Genomic DNA, 20,899 nt, shown 5'->3' with positions numbered 1-20,899 from the left:
ATATATATATATATATATATATATATATATATATATATATATATATATACATACATATGTGTGTGTGTATGTATACACATCTTAAATACAATATATATATATATATATATATATATGTGTGTGTGTGTGTGTGTGTGTGTGTGTGTGTGTGTATGTATACACATCTTAAATACAATATATATATGTATTGTATTTAAGATGTTATTTAAAAGCTTTGGTGGTTGAGTATATTACATGGACTAAATCTTTTTGTCAGGCTCCTTTTTAATGTGTAATTTAGACCAAAACCACTAATTGCACTGAGGAAATGAAAACACTGATATGTTTGTGTTTTCACAATATAATTTTATGATAAGCAAATACATGGATTAAATTGCCTATTTTGTGGCTGAAACAGCTGTTGGATATGCATGTTTTTGCCGTATTGTCAAATCAAGACCAATAATGATGAAATGTCTGGTTTTTAATTTCTTGTTGTAGATGCTTTGATATTATTTTATGCAGACTCTTTTCAGGGTTTTACCAGTCAAAACCACCTTTAGTTTGTAATTTTGGATGTAATTATGATCATGATCATGTCTGCAGAGTTGATGTTGTGGTTTGATACTAGATATTTTAATTACATTAATGAGTTTAAACAGTGCTTGGTCCCAGGGTAAGATTACCGTTTTTGTCTTCGCTTGGAAATCGAATAGAGCATTTGAGTTCTAAGAAATTTTGATTATTGACATTTCTAGCCTAGAACAATAAAAAAATATATTTATTAAAGGAAACATCATTTGTCAGTGCTGCTTCACACATTCATGGCACAAGAAACAGGAAATTCTGCTATATTTCCTTTTCAGCTGTTGCAGCATGGGACTGCACTGCTCTTTTAGTTTCAATAGTAGTAGATTAGGGGCAGTCGCTCGTGGCCTAATGGTTAGAGAGTCAGACTGGTAACCCGAAGGTTGTGGGTTTCGTTTCTCAATACTGGCAGGAAATGAATGAGGTGCCCTTGAGCAAGGCACCTAACCCTCAATCTCTCCCCGGGTGCCACAGCAAAAATGGCTGACCACTGCTCCGGGTGTGTGTGTTCACTTGTCACTATTGCAAATGTGTGTGCACTAACCTAGATGGGTTATATGCAGAGGACAAATTCCGAGTATGGGTCACAATACTTGGCCTTCATTTTACTTTCACTTTTTATATTTGCTTTTTTCTCTTAAATGGTCATTAATTAAAAATCAGTTTCTTTGTGTAGTCATTCACATTTTGGGTTACTTCTACCTTCATTATTTACAGGCTTTATAGCAAAACTATAAGATTTATTTTCTTCTTTTGATATTTACAATTTCACAGTTATTCTTATGATTGATTTACCAATTCTTATCATGGATTTACTAAATGTAATAATTTTAGATTCAACAATTGTCGTCAACCACTAATCAGAATATTGGGAATAACGTGACCACTCGCTGTCCATAGCTGTTATGGCCCTATCAAGCTGCAAGTTGATTGACATCCTGCTGCTTTGAATTGAACTTATTCACTGGAACATTTCTTTTTTTCTCTCTCTCTCTCTGACAGACCAGCATAGGGTTTCATTTAGACATGTTTGAAATGACACTGCAGCGTTCATGATTGGGAGGAGAGAATATGGTTCCCACTTACCCATAAGTAAATTGACATGATCAGATTACGTGCTCCTGATCAGAGCCACATGCCGAGGTGCATTGATTGAGTCTGCGGATGCCTTCCTGTTCATCTTCTCATGCACCGTTTGCGAAGTCTGCTCGACTGAGGTGAAACATCCTCTCATACACACACGCACACACATTGCCTTGCAAACAAACTCGCTCACATATGGTTTCAGTAAGGCTGTTATCTGAGCCACAGAAGAGTGTAGATTCCCACTGTCACCAAGGTGCTCCTCTGATGAGCTGTAAATGCTGACATGTTGTAAACTATTGGATCCGATTTCAGACAGTCTAGTTCGGATGTAGTTTGTTTAATAAATTACGCACTTGAATGCTTTCACATTTTCTTTGATAAATACGTATATTGCTATTTTACAGCAGTGAATAATTTTTGTCATGATGTAATGGCTTGTAATCACATGGTGAACTCGGCAGTGAAATCAGCACATGGAATGAGGGGGAACAGAAAACATTCATTTTATAATGCAGTTTGAGGTCTTTTGGTGAAAATACTTATAAGGCACAATGTCTGGTAATAGTCAGGAAGTTTCATATAATGTTTCTGCTCATTAAAGCAGATTCCGTACAACCCAAAAACTTTGCAGGGGAAAAAAAAACTCCGCTGTCACTTTAAAAGCACTCTCATTCACTGACGGTTGGGGAAAAGACTGGCAGTTGGCCATTTTCACATAGGCTGGCTTGACCCCACTACAAGCCTGAAAATAGCAGTGAGTAGATACTGTAAAAGCAGAGGCAACCAGAAATGGCTTTTCCACCAATGTCTGATTTCTTCTGAAAACAGTAAATCTTGTGAAGTTTATTTTCTTTGCAGCATCTGTGTTTTATAATAGTTCTTTTAATTTGTTTTCACTTTGTCCACCGGGATTGCTTTTATCCGGCACTTTCTGGCCTCTCCTTTTACTTACCCCCCCCCCCCCCCCCCCCCCCCCACTTCCACTTGTAGTACTCCTCCTTTGAAAGTGTGTATTTTAATAATGATAGCTCTGGGAATTGGCACAGGCAGACTTGACATGACAGCGCCGTCCTCCTGAGTGCGGCGGTACCGCCATTGTTCCTTTTCCTCTCCACTCATCCCTCTTTTTTTCCCTCCTCCCCTCCCGTCCTAATCCCTACCTCCTGTGAACTACGCTCTTACAGGAGCATGTCTGGGAAACCTGGACGAGCGCGAAAGACATGAATGGGTGAAACAGAATATATCAAAGTATTCCCAAACTGAGAGAGTATGACTTTTTTCTAGGAATTCAGATCTTCTGCAGATGCTCCTTAAAGCCCAGCGATTTCTCAATGGCTGACACTTTGGAACGTCATGCAATATTCTGTCCCTAGGATTGTTATTCACGTTAGCTTCCATCAAGGTTGTGTTTTTTTAATTCACTTCAGTTTTCATGCGATTAAAATGGGAGGATGTTTGCGTAAGAATGTTGTTGTTTTTAGCTATTTGTGTGCAAATCAACCAAATAACGAATGGAAAAGTGCCAGTTTAGATGGATCGCTTGTGTTCATTGCTTTATCAGATGCAAATAGAACAGCTTGGGGGAGAAAACAAGATATCTGTGACAGGGCGGCCAGGTCTGTGCCATTAGAAGAAAATGCAAATGGAGCGGAGTGAGCTTAAACAGAAGGGTCAGGTGACAGAGGGTGACCCGGCTTACCTCTTGGAGTTTGGATTTGCATCGATAGATCTTCTTTCCATTGGCTTGTCATGTATCACTGCGCAGGCCATCACACATGAGTCATTAATCAAATGACAACTCCATAAGCAGTATCGTTTTGACTGGCCAGGCGCCTTGCCTCTCTGGGACGTGCCATTCTTGAGGGTTCCGGCCAAACCTGCCACACTCGGGTTCGCGTCATTTGGTGGCTGAGTTTCACATCATCCCGTGCGAGGCGTCTGCTTTTTTTGATGGCTTAAGCTTTGCCGCCGTGACGCTGTTTGCGTGCGTGTCCACGGGCGAGTTGGGTTTTGATTTAGTGGGGGTTAAAAAGTTTGCAGAGACTGAGTGTGTCCTTCATGGAAAGATGCTAAATTCATTAAGAATTTTCTTCCTCTTCTCCTCGTCTTTGTCCACCAGAAGCACCATTATGGGTTTTCAGGCTGCTTCCTGTTCAAATTCCTTTTCTTTTCTGCTGCTCTTGCACACAAAAGGTGGCTGCGCTTGGGGTGTAGTGGTTTTGAAATGTGAAGGGCCCTTGAGATCCGGACCCTGTGTGGAATGGCGCAGGGGTTTGTGTAATGTCTCCAGCCAAAGCAGGCCTTTATCGAGGGCCATGAGGCCTAAATGGTCTCTCTTTGGTTAAGCACAAAGACAACGTTTCTGGGTATTAGAGAGACACAGACAGGCTGGCTAATGATCTAAAACCCCTCCAACACTGTGGCACGGCCGCTCTCAGCGCTTTTGCCCTCAGATAATCATTGTTTTGTGTCTCAGGTATTTCTCTGAGCCCCTGAATACCCTCTTCCTGGTGATATTACAATGGAAGCAAGGAAAATCTTCGCTGAGATTATTGGACTGGTCCGAAATATTGTGTGTTGAAAGGGAAAATATAATGGAGTTAAAAAAACGACTTTGTGTAAAATATTTGTGCAGCGTGCATATGCACTAAATAGGTTTGTTTTTGTGGTGTGGAAGCGTGGATCAAATCGATGCCTGTATCATTTGGATTGAAAAGACAAACAAAACACAAAACTGATGAAAGGTGAATAATTAGGGGAGAGCTATAGAAACCTTTTATCTGTTGTGTTTGTTTCCCTGAGAAAACATGCTCTATTATGAATTAATTGTATATTTTAGCACAACTGGAATGCTGTTTTCACCATTCAGCTTATTTTTTTGTTAATTGTTATCCACCTTATTTTTAACGCAAGAGTGGGTGCTGCCATCTGTAACTTGAATGTATCTGGCTTCCCGCGTCATCCTCTTCCAGTTATTTTTAGCTGTACAAAACAGCTTATGCTACTTGATATTGCAAACTGGTTTGTTTTCTTAGCATAATATTTTAAGGTATTGTTGTAATTCTAATCAAACTGGTTTGTATAAATAGTTTTAACGTTTACTGCACTTTGCTATTCTCCTAGTTATTTACCTATAGCAAATGAATTGTAAGTCTCACACATTTACAAAAAATAGCTTAATTTCACATTGCACAATAAGGTGGATACAACAAATCAGTTAGGACTTAAAGGGATCCAAACCTGTATGAGTTTCTTTCTTATGCTAAACTTGGGAAAAAAAATACTATGGAAGTCAATGATACCCATCAACTGTTTGGTTATCGACATTCTTCAAAAATCATCTCTTGTGTTCAGCAGAAGAGTTTGGAATACAGGTTTGGAACAACTTGAGGGTGAGTAAATGATGTCAAAATAAATTTTTTTGGGTGAGCTATCCCTTTAACATAGGCTGCTGATTTAACGTTTGGGAAAGTCACTTATGCTCACCAAGGTCTCATTTATTTGATAAAAAATACAGTTAGAAGGGTAATATTGTGAAATATTATTACAGTTTAAATAACTTCTAATATATTTTATATTTGACAAAGCTGAATTTTCAGCAGCCATTACTCAGTCTTCAGTGTCACATGATCCTTCAGAAATCATTTTTGTATGCTGATTTGGTGATCAAGAAATATGTATATACATACACTGTATATTATCAAATATATATATTATCAAAATGTACTGCTTAATATTTTTGTGTATTTTTTTTCATGAGTCTGAGAACAGCTTTTATTTGAAATAGAAATCTTGCTTAATGCATTAATTGATGAATAAAACTACTTATTCCTTTTAAAGAAATCTTAGTGCATTATGTATGTGACCTATGTAATTTTCATTTAAATACAAACTCAAATAACTTACATTTTTCCTTTTCTTTCACAGCCAAAGTCACCAGTCAAGAATCCTATAATAACTTCACCAACAACAACATGGGTAACCCACGCCTGTCTGCATTACCCAGTTTGACGGTCGTGCTACCACTGGCTCAGATCAAGCAACCGATGACCTTGGGCACCATCACCAAGCGCACTGGGTGGGTTTCTGCACACTATTTAGCACTTAAAGGTGTTCGGTATAGACATTTCAATGTTATATTACTTAAGAAATCACAAATTATTATTGTTAATTATAGAATTTAATTGAATTCCGACTGAAGTGCAAGAGAATTCATCAAATCGAAAATGAAATGTTGATGCTTGAGGACAGGAACTGGAAAGGCTGTGTTCTGACTGGATAGATAATCTGCTACTTGCTTTTGGCTACAGTTATCTTTGCCATTTGGTGTGTGACTTTAAACCAAGAAGAGCTCTCAATGGAAATTATGTTGCCATCTTAAGGCACAAGCCGGTACTTAATACAGGTAATATCTCAAACCCTATTGATTTGTGTCATCTATTAGACCGGTTAAAAACGTCAACTTTACACAGTTAGCTTTTGTTGCAGACCAGGCTAAATTGTCAATTCTCAAGCAGGTTAACGGGATAAAATTGGTGTAAGTCACTGGACATGTAAAGATCTTTGATGCTCCAGCCATTGCTGGCGATAGCATTTCTCATTTGTGAGAACTGTGTTGGGGATTTGAAACGTAGTTGAGTTCGCATGAACTCTAAAGTGTCATTAAACCGTCATTTGCCAGAGGATTGCCTGCATTTACACAAACATGCAAACCTGCATTCTCCCACATATGGATCTTTGCTGTAGTCGGTCGTTAGTTCCTAAGCCAGATGCATTACAATCACTGGACGGAGCATGCGGTTGCTCTCCATGTAACATGAACATGCTGGTAAAGACTGGTTGCCATATCAATGACTGCAGTGTGCATTTACATACTGACTAAACATAATTATGGCTTATTCCAATTGTTTATTTTTATTTAAATGCAAAGTTTGAATGGGAAATTCGCTAACGAAACAGTGGCACGTCGGGTCAACTTTAAATAGGCAGATTTATACAAAGCCCTGTAGCTCATTGTCATGCAGAACACTTTGCGCTGAGGTTGTTTTAAGGGCTCTCACTTCTAGTTTTGAATTGAAGAGTCATCAAGAGTGCATTAGTTTGAAGATTGAATAATTCAGCCTTGCGTAGGGTTTAGTTGCTGGCTTTGGAGACCTTATATGAGCTTAGTCCCCATTTAAACAGCCTTTTCTACAGACATGCTGAGTCCGAGGCTGTACATTGTGACAGATAGCTGTCACAGTGTTGTCTAGTCCATTTTCATCCTTTGTTTTTCTCTTCTTAGCTGAGGCTAGCATATGTGGCGGCAGACAAGAGACATCCTATGTTGTGCTGAACTGTGTTGTGTGTCTACGTACAGTATATGTCAGTCAGTCAGCTGTAGCCACCTGTCTCTGCTCATATTCTCCTTGCCCATCAACATGCCCAAAAAACTTTACACTCAGATGTGCAGCACTCAGAGCTGAGGCTGGTGAATGGCAAATGATCTGGCCACCACATGGGAGATTGTCCTCCTTACAGACACAGTCTGTAATAATGCAACTGGACATTTAGTATCGTGGCTAAATCAAGCGGGCTGGTGCGGGAGGAAAGCAGGTTGAAACAGTCTTTGCCACAAATGTCTAACTTCAAGTGAGCGATATTGGATATTAACACAGCGTTGATTTGAGTGCTTTTTAGAGGAAGTGGTAACTTTCCGAAGCAGTTCAGAAATAGGTTTATTGATTCAGTTTGATTCCCATTTTATTTTCTTAGTTTGATTAGATTCCCATGTTTCGATTCCAATTAGTTAAAATGTCCATTTTGCTCACATAATAAGAAATTCTATCTCTGTTAAAGGGGACATATCATGCTAAATCCATTTTTTTAGCCCTTAAATGCATTTTGTTGTATATTTGGAGTGTTTAGAAGTACAGAAAAGTTTAAATTATTCTCTTCAGGTGCTTCGTTGATATCTTTATATTCTGTTTTGGTCATATTTTTCAACCTGTTCCGATTTTTCTGTTCACTATGACGTTTTTTGAACTATTACGTCACAGTATTTGCAGCGGAACTGCCAAATAAGGACATCGACTTCCGGCCCACCACTTCGAGCACTCCGCCATTTTTATTTCTCGCTGCAATTTTGTAGTCCAAGCTAAAGGATGCAGAACTTACGAGAGGGTAAGTTAAAATGTTCGGTTGTTGGATGTAGTAACCCACACACTTCATTACACCGTCTAATGTAGATGAACTGCCGTGCTTGTGTTGTGACAGGGCGCATGTTTAACTGAAAGAACGAGCAGAGAGAGAGAGACCTGGTCGCGCGCGCGCACTCTCTCTCTTCGGAGCCAGGCGAAAGTGTAAACAAGACTTCACCGTCTCCAAACTAGGCGCTGTCTTGCTCTCTCTCCCTCGCACATATTAATCAAAATAAATCGACACGTGGTAAAAGGTCGGAAGACCAAAGTTTCATGTGTAAATACAGTAACACACCATTGCGATACATCCATATGAAGACGTTGTTCTGCAGGTTCGTCGTCTTCATTTTCATCTCGCTCCGGCTCCGACTCTGGCTAGAACATGTAAGGCTGGCTGGACAAGTCTTCCGTTGTTGACATTTTGTTAATAACGTGTGAATAAAACGTTTCTGTGCCGCTAGATAATCGTATCTCTGCTATCAAACTACAAAAATGGCCGAACGGGCTGGAGTTGAACCGAGTGTCACCGCTACAACCTGGAGAGGGGGCGGGGTATGAAGTGTCTCAATTGTATTTAAAGAGACCGCACCAAAACGAGTTGCTCTCAGGCGCACATAAGAAAAGGGGTAGAAAAGGGGCCTGTGGAGCTATAATAATGAGGAATTCAGACCCAAGCATTCCAGTTCCGCTTTATATAGACTACAAATGTATGATTTATATGTAAAAAGGAACGATTTAAAAGCATGATATGTACCCTTTAATGCTGAGAATGCTGTACATTTTACAGGGTTTTGGACTGGTTCTGTTTTTATATTTTTGTTTAGCTTTAATTTATTTTATTTCAGTTTTAGTAATATAATACTTCACCTTTTATTTCGTTTATCTGGCAAGGCAATCTTTCTAATTTTAAATCTTTAGTTTTTCCATCTAATATATATTTTTAATAGGGGTCTTAAATTCAGTTAAGCGATTTAAGAGTCTTAAGTCTTAAATATCTTATTTTATATGGAATAAGAAGAAAAGTCTTAATTATCATTTTAAGAGATGTTACATTTTGGGGATTGAAAAACAGGAATTGCAACATGGCTTAATGTGTTTGATTTTTAAACTTAAAAAGTGATGATTTGGCGCTGCCTGTAACATACTAAATACATGCCACTGCGCATTCTACTGGTTCACGCTAAGTTCAGCCAACCCAGAGTATGTTCACGTTTAAGACACAAGACATTCTCAACAGAGCAATGAATCGAAAAGAAAAAGTGCGCCATTCTACTTTCTTTACCACGCCCATAAATCTATCACGCCCACTGGAGCCTCATCAATAGGGCACGCATGCACTGAACACCTTTGAAGTAACTAACCCTGGAACAGAACCTGCTCTGGAGTAGGTTATGGTCCAAGAGTAATTTGCTATGGCTACGTGCATACCCTGAAAGTTGCCTCTGTTTTTGGAAATGAAAGTTGAGGTTATCCACTTGCTTACTCTTAAACATACCCGGGTATGTCACATAACCTGCTTTCTGGAATATCCCCATGCAAAACTCGGCCCATATTTTCACACAGCAACCGGTGGATCGAAAATAAGCAAATGTCCACATAATCAAATAATCATCAGACTATAAATATAATCATTTATAATTTTGACATAATTTTCTTAGAAAATGGTGTAAAGGCTGAAATGTGAGGTTTATCATTTTATAAAACATTCTTTGTCAACCTGTTTTTGAACTGTACATTTGTTTAAATTGTAGTCATTGTAGTCATTTTATGGTTATGTTACCATAAACACTGCCCTACCCCTCTCATACGGCATTGATTTAATCTGTGCAGGTCTTAAAAAGCCTTACATTTGATTTAAAAAACACTGCGGATATACCCTGTTTTATTTTAATAAACGAAAACAATTTTGATTCACTTAAAAGTTCTTTGTTCAAACTGCAAAATCACATGCTTGTGTACTTCCGACATACTTGTTTTTTTATATTTAGTACTTTAATATAAAACTTCAGTGCGTTAAAGGTATTGTAGGTAGGATTTAAAAAAAAAACTTTTTGCCAAATTTGTTTAAACTTTCTATATATATCAATGCATAATTAAAATGTAAGTACTCTGGAAAAGAGAGTATAAAAATCGAGTGTCTGTAGTCCTCTCAGGGCTGTAATAAACACAGCTACTTATCTCCATTCACTTCCACCCCCTCCATTCTGGGCTCCTTCCAAAACCACGCCCCCAAAACACATGAACGCGCGATGCCGACAGCTCACAGCTGGAGGACGCGCTTACCAGCGCCGAGCGGAGAGGAGCAGTGCATGTAGTGACATCATGTCAGACTCACATGTAATAAAATACCTAACTTTATCATTATGAATATAAACAACTAACATGGCTGTTAGTACTCACTATCAAGCTAGCATATCGATACTGGTAAAGTTTAAAATTTTTTGAGTTTGATTCGTTAACGAGCTAGTAACATAAAGCAAAGCTAAAAACAGGTTGCATTGATACACGTTTTCCCATTACAATCAGTTACACTGTGATGAAGGTGAATTTCGTGTAAGATTCATAACATATACGCCGTGTTTTGCATGTAATTGTGTCTCTTACTTGTCTCTTACCCTCCTCGAGTCAAACGAGTGCGCGCATGTGGGCAGCGCATGTAGCAGCGGGGGTGTTGCCATGGTTGCGAGAGAGTGACAGTCGCCTAAGCCAATCCTTTGTTTCGTCCCGGCAGGAAATAATGAGCTGTGTTTAGTGCAGATTAAACGGTCTAGAGTCACTCGATTTTTATACTCTTTTTATCAGAGTACTTACATTTTAATTATGCATTGATATATATAGAAAGTTTAAACAAATTTGGGAAAAAGTTTTTTAGACCAAAAACGACCTACCCTACCTTTAATGCTTTTTTTTGCTTTGATGATTTTTAATGTCTATGCTGCTATTCGAGTTTGATTTTTCAGTATATACACAAGAAAGAACACAAACCTCATGACTCCCACATAAGCACCATGTCTGGCCACAGGCCACTGTTCCAACTTCTGACTTTTAGATCTTTTATCCCTGCGTAGTTCAGTATTAACATTCACTAATACTTAACTCGCTAAAAACACTCATCTTGTAAGCATGAGAAGTGTCTGGGTGAGACAGCAATGTGAGTTTTGAGCTGTCTTAATGTACATTGCCGTTCCAGGAGCTGTGTCACTGTGTGACCTTCTTTTTCTGCGAACCACTTCAGCTGTTCTCCTGATTTCAGCTGTCAAATCAGCCAGTGCAGTGAGGTCTGATATCAGCACTGATGACTTCATCGCCCCTTTTCCATGTGTCTGTTAAGTGATGAGTAACCTCCTTTTGTTCTTTACTTCCTCCTCCTCCTCCTTTATCAGCCAGCTCAGTACCATTTTTAGACCATGTTTACCCCCCTATTAGTATAAGACTCTAGTGAAGGTGCTAAAAGGACGTCAATCCCACTGATGCTAGTGGTAGTTCGGTCATGACCGACTTGTCACTGCGTTGGTGTCTTATTCTTGTCTATAACAGCAAATAGTATTACAGTGTGGGCTTGAGCTTGATTTAGTCCCAAACAAATTCCTGATTCAGTTCTATTTAATGTTTACACAGTTTTACCATTTATCTCGTACTCAACAACCAACCAATACTATATTATTTTTGTAGGCTTACTGACATAGTATTTATCAAAAACCAATATTATGAAACTCTCATTGACTTGTTTTGCCTTTTCAAATACCTTTTACATGTAAATCCATGTTGATCCGTGATCCGTACGGACCAGGCCCCACGGTTTGGCACGCATGTGATTCGCAGATAACATGCTAAGTTTAACCATCATAGAGTGAAAGTTTATCATTTGGACGTGTATTGTCTTGCCAATTTACAAAATTCAAACTATTTTAAAGGGACATTGTGTAGGAATTTCTCCCATCTAGCGGTGAAAATGTATTTTGCATTCAAACGAATTGTGCTCTCCAGCGCCTCGCTTTTTGAAATGCGTGTTGCATCTATGGTAGCCGTTATGTACCAAAAAGCTATGACAGGATGTCTTCTAATAGCACTTCGTCGAGTGTTCCTTCGGGTGAACAGGTTTGTTATTTCAAACAAACAGCAACTTGGCACAACGAACAAACGAATGTTACAGTATGAATTACTGACTGTGAAAAACATGAACTATTGCAATAAGTAGTTATGCCTTCTTTATTCGTTATATTTTCTGAAGTAGGCAACGTGCATTGTTAGATATCATCATCATCAACTTTTAACTATAAATGTTCATCTATCTATAAAATAAAATACACAACCAAACAATGAAAAAAAGCTTGTAATTAAGACTGTAACATTGACTTACCTGTCGAGAAGAAAGCAGGCAACTTCAGCGTCTCTTTTGAAATCTTTATCCTGCATTAGCTCTATCCACCTGGATAAAAGCTATCCCGACATTAACTCGTGTTTTTTATAATCTCCGGTCACGTTTCCTTTTACGATCTATTTTGGACTTTTCTGGCGACGAGGATTTGCAATGCAGCCTTTTAAACTTCCCGGAGCAGTGACAAGCGCCTCTCACTGCTCTGCTCCTCCGTTTCTGCTGCTTTCAGTTACGTCACGCTGGCTCTGAACGAAAACGCGTTGTGGAAACACGTTGGCCTAGTACTTTTTGTCCCTCTCTGCTATTATAGTTTTTCAAGATGGCGGAACTACATGGAAGCCTCCGTGGACCTACCCGTCCCATGTATATAAAGATAATAAATTCTTCGTTTACGAGGATAAGTCAGATAATTGGCAGAGCTATTTGTACACCATTGAGGACATATTTATGAATAAAAATATTGATTTTAAATAATAAAATACATAAAGTACACATTGTCCCTTTAAATGCAAAAGAAGAGGCGAAAATCGTGACTCGTGCGCTTTTATATGTGTCATCTCACATATGTGTTATCCCGAAGCGTGTGCACGCAGAGAGAGAGAGAGACAGAGAGAGGGGGGTACGTTTCAGACAGGGCTCGAACACCGAATTGATTCCTCTTTCGCGTTTACACATACACACAAAATTACAGTTGTCAACATTTGAAGTAAATCAAAACCTTTCATCAAAGTTATACATGAATTTTGAACAATACCCGTTCTTGTCTTTGGACAACTTTGATGATTTTTTTGATCCACTTCAAATGTTGATTACTGTATGTCAAAATACCCGTCTCGGCAAGTATTCTCTCGGTTATGTCATAAGTGAACAGTTGAGGAAGAAACGGGATGTGTCTCAGTATATTCGGTCCGTGCATTCGGTCTTAAAGTGACAGCATATATATATATATGCGCAAAAATGTGAAATTACCCCCAAAATATAATTTAAAGTCATTATTGTGTTAAACGAGAACAGCATCAAATAGTCATTACAAAAAAAATGTTTTAGAAATAAATATTTTATTTGATTCAACATTGAATTTATTACACATAGATTTTTAGGCTACAGCAGCCAGGATTTTTTTTTTTCAGAAGCTTCATCTGAATTGGTATTTAGATACTGTATATGTACAGATCAAAACAGTTTGGTTACTAACATTCTTCAAAATATCTTCTCTTATGTTCCGCAAAAGAAAGTAAGTCACACAGGTTTGAAACAACACTAGGGTGAGTAAATGTAAATAAACAGAATTTTCATTTTTGGGCAAGTACTTATATTACTAAATAAAAAATGTCTAAATGAGTAAATCATTGAGCCTAATGGCTCTCTTTATGAATGGGCCATTGAATCATTGGTTCAACTGATTGATTCGCTCAAAATGCGAATTCATTCAGGAACGAAACACCGCTGTGTGTTGCTCGGAGACGCACAACAGTTCTGCTCTGGCTTTATAGGTAATAATTTCATTGGAAAAAATGATCAAAAACAGACAATATTTTGTATAAAATATATCACAATATTACCAGTTGTATAAAATCAATATCACATTTGCACTCTTGCTATACGGAATAAAAACAACGCTTGTGTGATTCTTATGTCACATCATATAGGCCTATATATGAGACAAAGACTCATGTGTGTGTTGCTGGATGGCTGGATCTAACCTCACAGATGTATTAGGCTTAGTGTAATACGTGAATTGAGCTGCTTTTGGGCCATTGTCTCATAGTGCCATAATGACCGTACGAATAGCTTAAAGAGCTCGGGTGCTACCCAGCCATGTGACATGTCATGGCGTAAAGCTTTTGCGCAAATCACCTCATTTTAATGCCTTTGGAAGTGCAGCATTAGGATCACAGAGAGCAGAGAGATAAACGTGTGAAAGATTATTCTGCTAAAGTGAGGTTGTTGCCCTAAACGCTCACTGGATGTCATCATGTGACTTCTTGCTTCCTGTAAACATTTCTCAGGAATAAAGACCCTCATAGCACTCTACGGATTTGGATGAAATCTACTTTTTCACTGGCTTTTTATGGTATTGTTATGGTTTGCAGGCAGGTCTGATCTTATTAGAAGTGCATGAGCGTGTCATGTGATAGATAGCATGGTGTTGCTGTTGTCCTACTTATTTGTGTCCTGAAATCTTTTATAGGCATTTTATATCTCACAAACACCAAACCGATCATCAATGCTGCTAAACAAACCCAGGTTTAACATGTATCCATCTCCTTGGAAACGTATTCATTTAGCATTGGCGTCCATCCATTTTCACAGCTGGATATTTGCTGTGTCCATTCAGCTGAAGTGTCACACTCGACGGTTGTACTGCGCCACTTGAGATGCAACTAAGCAACCTGCCGATTTGATTGTTTAGCTCGGCCCATGATGTTTGAGTATCTTACGCCCTTTGTGCAAATATGATTAATTCATTTTCCAGAATGTCAAACACAATGGTAATTATAAGATAAACTTAGCCTGACCATCACTCAAATCTCTCGCCACGATTTGTTTGATCTGAAAAATTCTTCATGATAGAAGTTTGCCAATGAGAAAGATGAAATGCCTGTGTAAAACTGTAAGGTTTTATTTTGCAGACAGTGATTCACCCCTACTGAATAGTAAACTCATCCAAAGGGCCGATGAGTGTGCGGCGACTTCTGCCAGAGTTGGATTTCATGTCCTTTTTATTGCTTTTGGGAAACACTTTTGGCTGTAAAATGTTTACGGTCATCCATTGCTCTGGCTGTAGATCAGGGATCCACTTCTCCTTTCTACTAACCCTTCAGCATAAAACAACATCTCTCACAGCATCTTACTTACAATTAAACCACTATTGAACTTCTATTGAACTGTCAAGAAACGGACCTCATGTCTCCCATGTCCCACCTAAATACCACCAGTGGAGTTTTCTTTAGACATTTAATGAAAATTGAGTCATATATATATATATATATATATATATATGTGTGTGTGTGTATATGTATTAAAATCCACTCTTTTATTACTTTTTAACTTATGTGTCATAAAACAGTAAACTGTTTACCCAGTCAAATAATAATAATGCTTTTCCCATCTATCTCTGTGCATCTGTCCCTTCATGAAGACCCTACCTCTTTGGGGCTGGATGTTTTTCCATTAAAACTCCATGGTGAGTTTTTCCAATTCACTCCCAGCATGCTTTGTTCGCCCCTCAGAAAACGACTGCGTTCATTCCATCTTTCGTTTTTTACCAAGATTTTTTTTCCCTGTTTTTCGTTTCTTGAGTTTATTCTAGCACGCTGTGGGAAGAACCGAGAGATGTGTTTTTTTATTGTACTTTTTTTGTTCCGTTTCTGTATGTGGATTTGCTGTTTGGCTTTTGTGTATTTTTTTAATTTGCTAACCTAATTCTTTTTAATTGAAAATTTTGCCTGTTGAATAGTACTGTATGGAAAGGCCACTGTGAGAGGAATTTTGTTGGTCATAAGTATATTTAAGACACCAGCTTGGCATGGTTAGTCAAGTTAGTCAGTGTCATTGAATTCATGGGAAAGAGAAAAGAGTTTTTGTTCTAGAGTTCATTGCAAAATATTGTGTTTTGCTACATTAGACAATATCAGAGCTCTGTTTGTCAGTCCGTCCTGCGGTTTAAACGAACTTTCTCTTCAAAGTGATCCTTCCTTTCCTGCTTCATTTTTTCCCAAACAGACGACAGAGGTTGTTTATTCAAAAATGCTTTTGTGTTCACATTCATATTGCTGTCTTTATGATTTTATTGGCTGGTGACATTTGGAATAAGGTTGAAAAAATGATCGGTGCTCCTCAGTCCGCACACAGCTCTCGGCGATGGTTGAGTCAGATGTGTGCAATGCAGTTGCAGCCATTCATCTTCTCCACCCTTTAATTTGATGTGACAATTTTATTTGGACAACGTATAATCATTGGCTTGAGTTTATATGGAGAAAAACAGAGATTTTTTATTAGATGCAAACTCAAAAAGTTACTTTACTATCAAAAAGGGGGATTATTATGAAAGCAATGCATAATTTTGTTAAAAAAATAAGTGTTTGCAGGTGTGGATTAATATATATATATATAAACACATATACACATACTGTATATATGTGTGTGTGTGTGTATATATATATATACAGTATGTGTTTGTGTATATGTGTGTGTATATATATATATATATATATATATATATATATATATATATATATATATATATATATAAATATATACAGTGCTGGTCAGAATTTTTTGCCCCCTTGGTAAATATGATCAAAAATAAATATGCATTGTTTATCCTTTTGATTTTTTTATTTTATGCAAAAATCTAACCTTTCATTGAAGTAAAATAATTGAAAGTGGGGGGGAAATCACATTATGAAATAAATGTTTTTCTCCAAAACACATTGGGAACAATTATTGGCTCCCTTTTATTAAATACTTTTTGCAATCTCCTTTTTCCAAGATAACAGCTCTGAGTTTTCTCCTATAATGCCTCATGAGTTTGGAGAACACCTGACAAGAGATCAGACTTTGTCTTTTAATATTTTAGTTGCTGCTTCAAAGATTGAATCTCAGCTAAATGGTCCGCCCTGCATCCCTCACACCCTAAAAAAAATGTGCTGCTGTCATTCCTCTGGCTTAGGTTTCAGCTTTTGTTGTGGTGTCCTCACATACGTTTTAATTATTAGATCTTTTTCCTGCACTGCTCTACTGTGATCTCTGAGGACGTATGTGTTTCAAAGCATCATCATTAACATGATAAATCTTAATATTCCCCATAGCTTCCTCTTGACTGGGCTAGGCACATTAATGTGTGACACAACTGGAGCTCCACATTTCATCGGAAACATGTGATTGATTTTAGATGTAGAACTAAATGGTAATTAGTTTTTCCTTTTAGATAAGTGAAACGTGCTTAATATCATGTGGATGTATCAGAGGAATCATCTAGTATTCCAAAACAGAACACTCCCACGCAGAAAAAAAGATGGAAAATATCAGCTCAAATACAAAATGGTAGAACATAAGATTTCATTATAAACAGCTCAGGAGACATATGGATTAAAGTAAATTAAAAGTAATTAAATCAAGAGTAAACTGATAAAGAGTAAAGAATAATGCTATTGAGCGCCGTGACTGTCCACCTTTTTAGCCACCTTGGTTCTGGAACTATTTTTCATTCTCAAAAAATACTGATAGAAATAGAATATGCAACATAAAAAAAAGAAGAAGAATGGTACGATATGAAACTGTTCAGGAAAGGTTTTAATTGGTGTAGGTTATGGAAGCTTTAACATGTTTGTTCTGCTTTATTTTTTTGAAACTCACAGAAATGTCCTGTACACCATAGAGCCAAGAACGTAGTACAACCATCACAAACCTCAAAACCTGCCAGCTTGTAAATACCATAGACCGCTGCGCTCACACCTGGGGAACTCATATTTTCCAGCATCTCTCTAAGGAAAAGGGAAATCATGCCGAATCAGGCACCTTCCTCAACAACATCCCAATGAGCTGGAACGTTGGAAATGGAGGGGAAAAATTTCTGTTTCTCTTTTAGCGTTTGATGCCGGCCTCCCAAATGGCTGCCACGGTGTGTGTGGACTGTGGCTGTGTGCCTGAGCCATGTCCGAGGAAAAGCTGCTGTGAGATAATAAATGTGACGTTGAGAGATATGTCTGCATTCTGCACTATCCTTTCATGAGCTTTGTAACACAGGCCCCGCTGCCTGACGTACACCGACCATATGGTCAGCTTGTCACGGCAAGTCCCCCGATACGTTAAAATGAGGCCTGTGCTTCTTCTTGCCGTTTAAAGCGCGCCGTCGCATTTGTTTGAAAACAAATGGGGGCCGCCTTCCCCCTGATGGCGCCTCGTCTGTGGCCGGGACTGTAATGTGGCCGGGCTTTGATGGTGGACATCACAGATTGAATTATGCCCTTGAGGAAAAGCTATTAGCTCACGTCAAGAGTCCTCATATGTTAAATTAAAAGTGGAAATGACATGCAAGGAGTCTTTTCAGTGAATTAGTTAGAGAGAGAGAAAGAGAGAGAGAGGGGAAAAAACACTCTAGAAGCAGCAGGGGAAATGCCAATAGGGGGAAGATGAAATTGGCTTCTGTTTAGTAGCGTCTGTCTTCCCTTCTCCTCCATCTCACTAAATATGTTTAAGTTTCATAATTTATTGATTTTCAGATACATTTTTGTGTAAGCTGCTCCCCATGCCAATATTTATTTAGAATAATCCGTTCGCTCAAATGGCCCGCTGAATCACTACAGCTTGAGTCATGCTAGCCACTTTAAGAGGAAAAAAGTGATTTCATATACAGACAAACCAACTCCAGCGGTCGTTTCAAGGAAATTCAGACGCAATGCAAGTGTGAAGTGCACTCAAATAAGAACATGTTGACCAAATCATCTTCTGACCAAAGCCTCTTCAAAAGACCTCTTACCATAGTTGGCCATAGTTAGTGCACCGCTAGCAGATGAGCGCTCAAAGTTATGCCCGGCTTTTAGCTCAGACTGGTTCTTTGCAGTGTTTTTGGTCTCATCGTCATTACTGGCATGACATTATATACCTTTTAAAGAATATTTCCAGATTTATTATGCAAAGCACTCAGAAACGGATACAATTTCCTCTCAGATTTGTGGCAGACGGCGTCAGCCTGTGATCTCGGAGGAATAAATGTTTAGTCACACCGAAGTCGGTTTGGTGGTGTTATTAAAAACATCTGTACGCCCATCCTTTACAGTTTTCCTTTCAAGAAACTGCGTCCTGAAAATGGCAGATCTTTACCTGCATCCTAGACTGGAAAACTGCTTAGCTCGTTCACTTTCCTCTTTGCCTTGAACTCAGCGGTGGGGCAGGAAGGATTTAAATGCTTCTTTGAGCTACACTCAATGTCTTTCTCTACGGTCAGTGATGGTCAGGGCAAAGGAAGTGGCGTTTTGAGGTTATCAAAATGTCTGCTGTCTTCTCTCCTTTTTTATCCCTCTTGGGATTCCTGGTTTTATTAGAGGGGGGAGGGGGGAGGAAATGTGCTCTTCACTGTACTCCGCTCTTCAAATCCTGTGGCGGCGGAGCGTGTTTGTTTAGTGCTGTGTCCCCTGTTCTACACTGACAGATAGCGAGACGCAAAGGAGATATACTAACAAACCTCTCATATATCCCCATCAGCTGCACGCACTGCTCAGCTTTTTAGTTATTCGGCTCACCTCTGTCCAACACCAATAAACATGTGCCAATATCTCTCCCTGCTTTTCTTTATTTTGTCTTTTTTGTCTTTAGTCCTTCCCGACCAGCAATCCTCGCCTGGTGTCGGCTAAACAAAGATGTCAACATCACTCCTCGTCCTGAGAGTAATTTACGACTTGATGACAGTTTTAAGGGAAGTGACAGAGTGAGAGTGCAGCTCAGCAACAGGTCACTCAACACCTATTAGTGTAATGCAAGGCTGGAGGAGTCCCGGTTCAAACACTGGACAATTCATCCACATTAACTCCCAGTCCAGACTCCACGGTCTGCAACAATTTCATTACAATCGGCAGTTTTGTTTTGCAGTTATCTGATCTTTTAGTGCATAATGACTAGGGCTGTCATTCGATTACAGATGGGAATTGAATTAATTGCATAATATGCTGATGAATTAATCATATGTATCAAGGGTTTTCAAACTGAAAGGCAGTGTCTGGGGCCTGCAAAACATTTTAGGGATTAAAAATTAACTTTACATAGCATTATACAAACAAATTTGAATTGAAAATGTTTATCTTCTGGTTTATACATCTGACATTTTAGATAATGTGTTCCAAATAATATTTTAATTGTTTGACTTGGCATTAGTACAATAGAATTATAAAAAATATACTCAACCATTTGGGGTCGGTTTTAATGTTTTTGAAAAAAGTTTTTTGTGCTCACCAAGGCTGCATTAATTTGATCAAAAATAAAGTAAAAACAGTAGTATTGTGAAATATTATTACAATTTAAAATAACTGTCTTCTATTTGTAAATGCTTTAAAATTTAATTTATTCCTGTGATTGTAAAGCTTAATTTTCAGCATCATTACTCCAGTCTTCAGTGTCACATGATCCTTCAGAAATCATTCTAATATTCTGATTTGCTTCTTAAGAAACATTTCTTATTTTTATTATTATTACAATATTGAAAGCAGTTGTGCTGCTTAATATTTTTGTGAAAACTGTGGTGCGTTTTCAGGATTTCAGGATTCTTTGATGAATAGAAAGTTCTAATTGCATTTATTTGAGAGAGAAATATTTTCGTGGCATTGTAAATGTTTTCACTTTTTTAAATAAAAGTGTAAATAAAACAAAACATCTAACTGACCCCAAACATTATACTGTAAAATGACATTACAGCTGATTATTTCATTTAATTATAAATTATGATTTTTTTTTTTTTTTACAAATTTTCTCACTAAACATAAATGGATATTTTTACATGTAAATATATAACTGCCTTTATATTTTGTGATAACCATGGGGCTCAAATATTTAAGAGTCCTTGGCATCTAAACATTTAAAAAGTCAAAAGTCCCCAATTGAAGATAATTTAGACATTATAATATTTTGGCTGAAGTAAATATTGAATACATGTTACAAAGGTTCACTTTAGAAAGCAATCACTGTTTTTTTA

At 38.0% G+C, this 20,899-nt stretch overlaps 1 protein-coding gene across 6 annotated transcripts in view; it reads left to right on the top strand.

Annotated features, from left to right (window-relative positions):
* Positions 1-20,899, top strand: part of bcas3 (BCAS3 microtubule associated cell migration factor) — a 256,157-nt gene that overhangs the window by 74,518 nt on the left and 160,740 nt on the right. For 4 of the 6 annotated variants that reach the window (XM_056271170.1, XM_056271171.1, XM_056271169.1 and 1 more), the window contains exons 16-17: positions 5,581-5,731; positions 15,353-15,397. In XM_056271170.1, coding sequence (XP_056127145.1) covers positions 5,581-5,731; positions 15,353-15,397 — 196 coding nt within the window. The remainder of the gene's footprint in view (positions 1-5,580; positions 5,732-15,352; positions 15,398-20,899) is intronic. The other 2 variants (XM_056271173.1, XM_056271172.1) reach the window with 1 other exon arrangement.

The sequence above is a fragment of the Rhinichthys klamathensis genome, unplaced genomic scaffold (assembly GCF_029890125.1).
Source record: "Rhinichthys klamathensis goyatoka isolate OS25496 unplaced genomic scaffold, OSU_Roscu_1.1 h1tg000311l_1, whole genome shotgun sequence".
NCBI classification, from domain to species: domain Eukaryota; kingdom Metazoa; phylum Chordata; class Actinopteri; order Cypriniformes; family Leuciscidae; genus Rhinichthys; species Rhinichthys klamathensis.
This window is presented reverse-complemented; position numbering and strand designations above follow the sequence as displayed.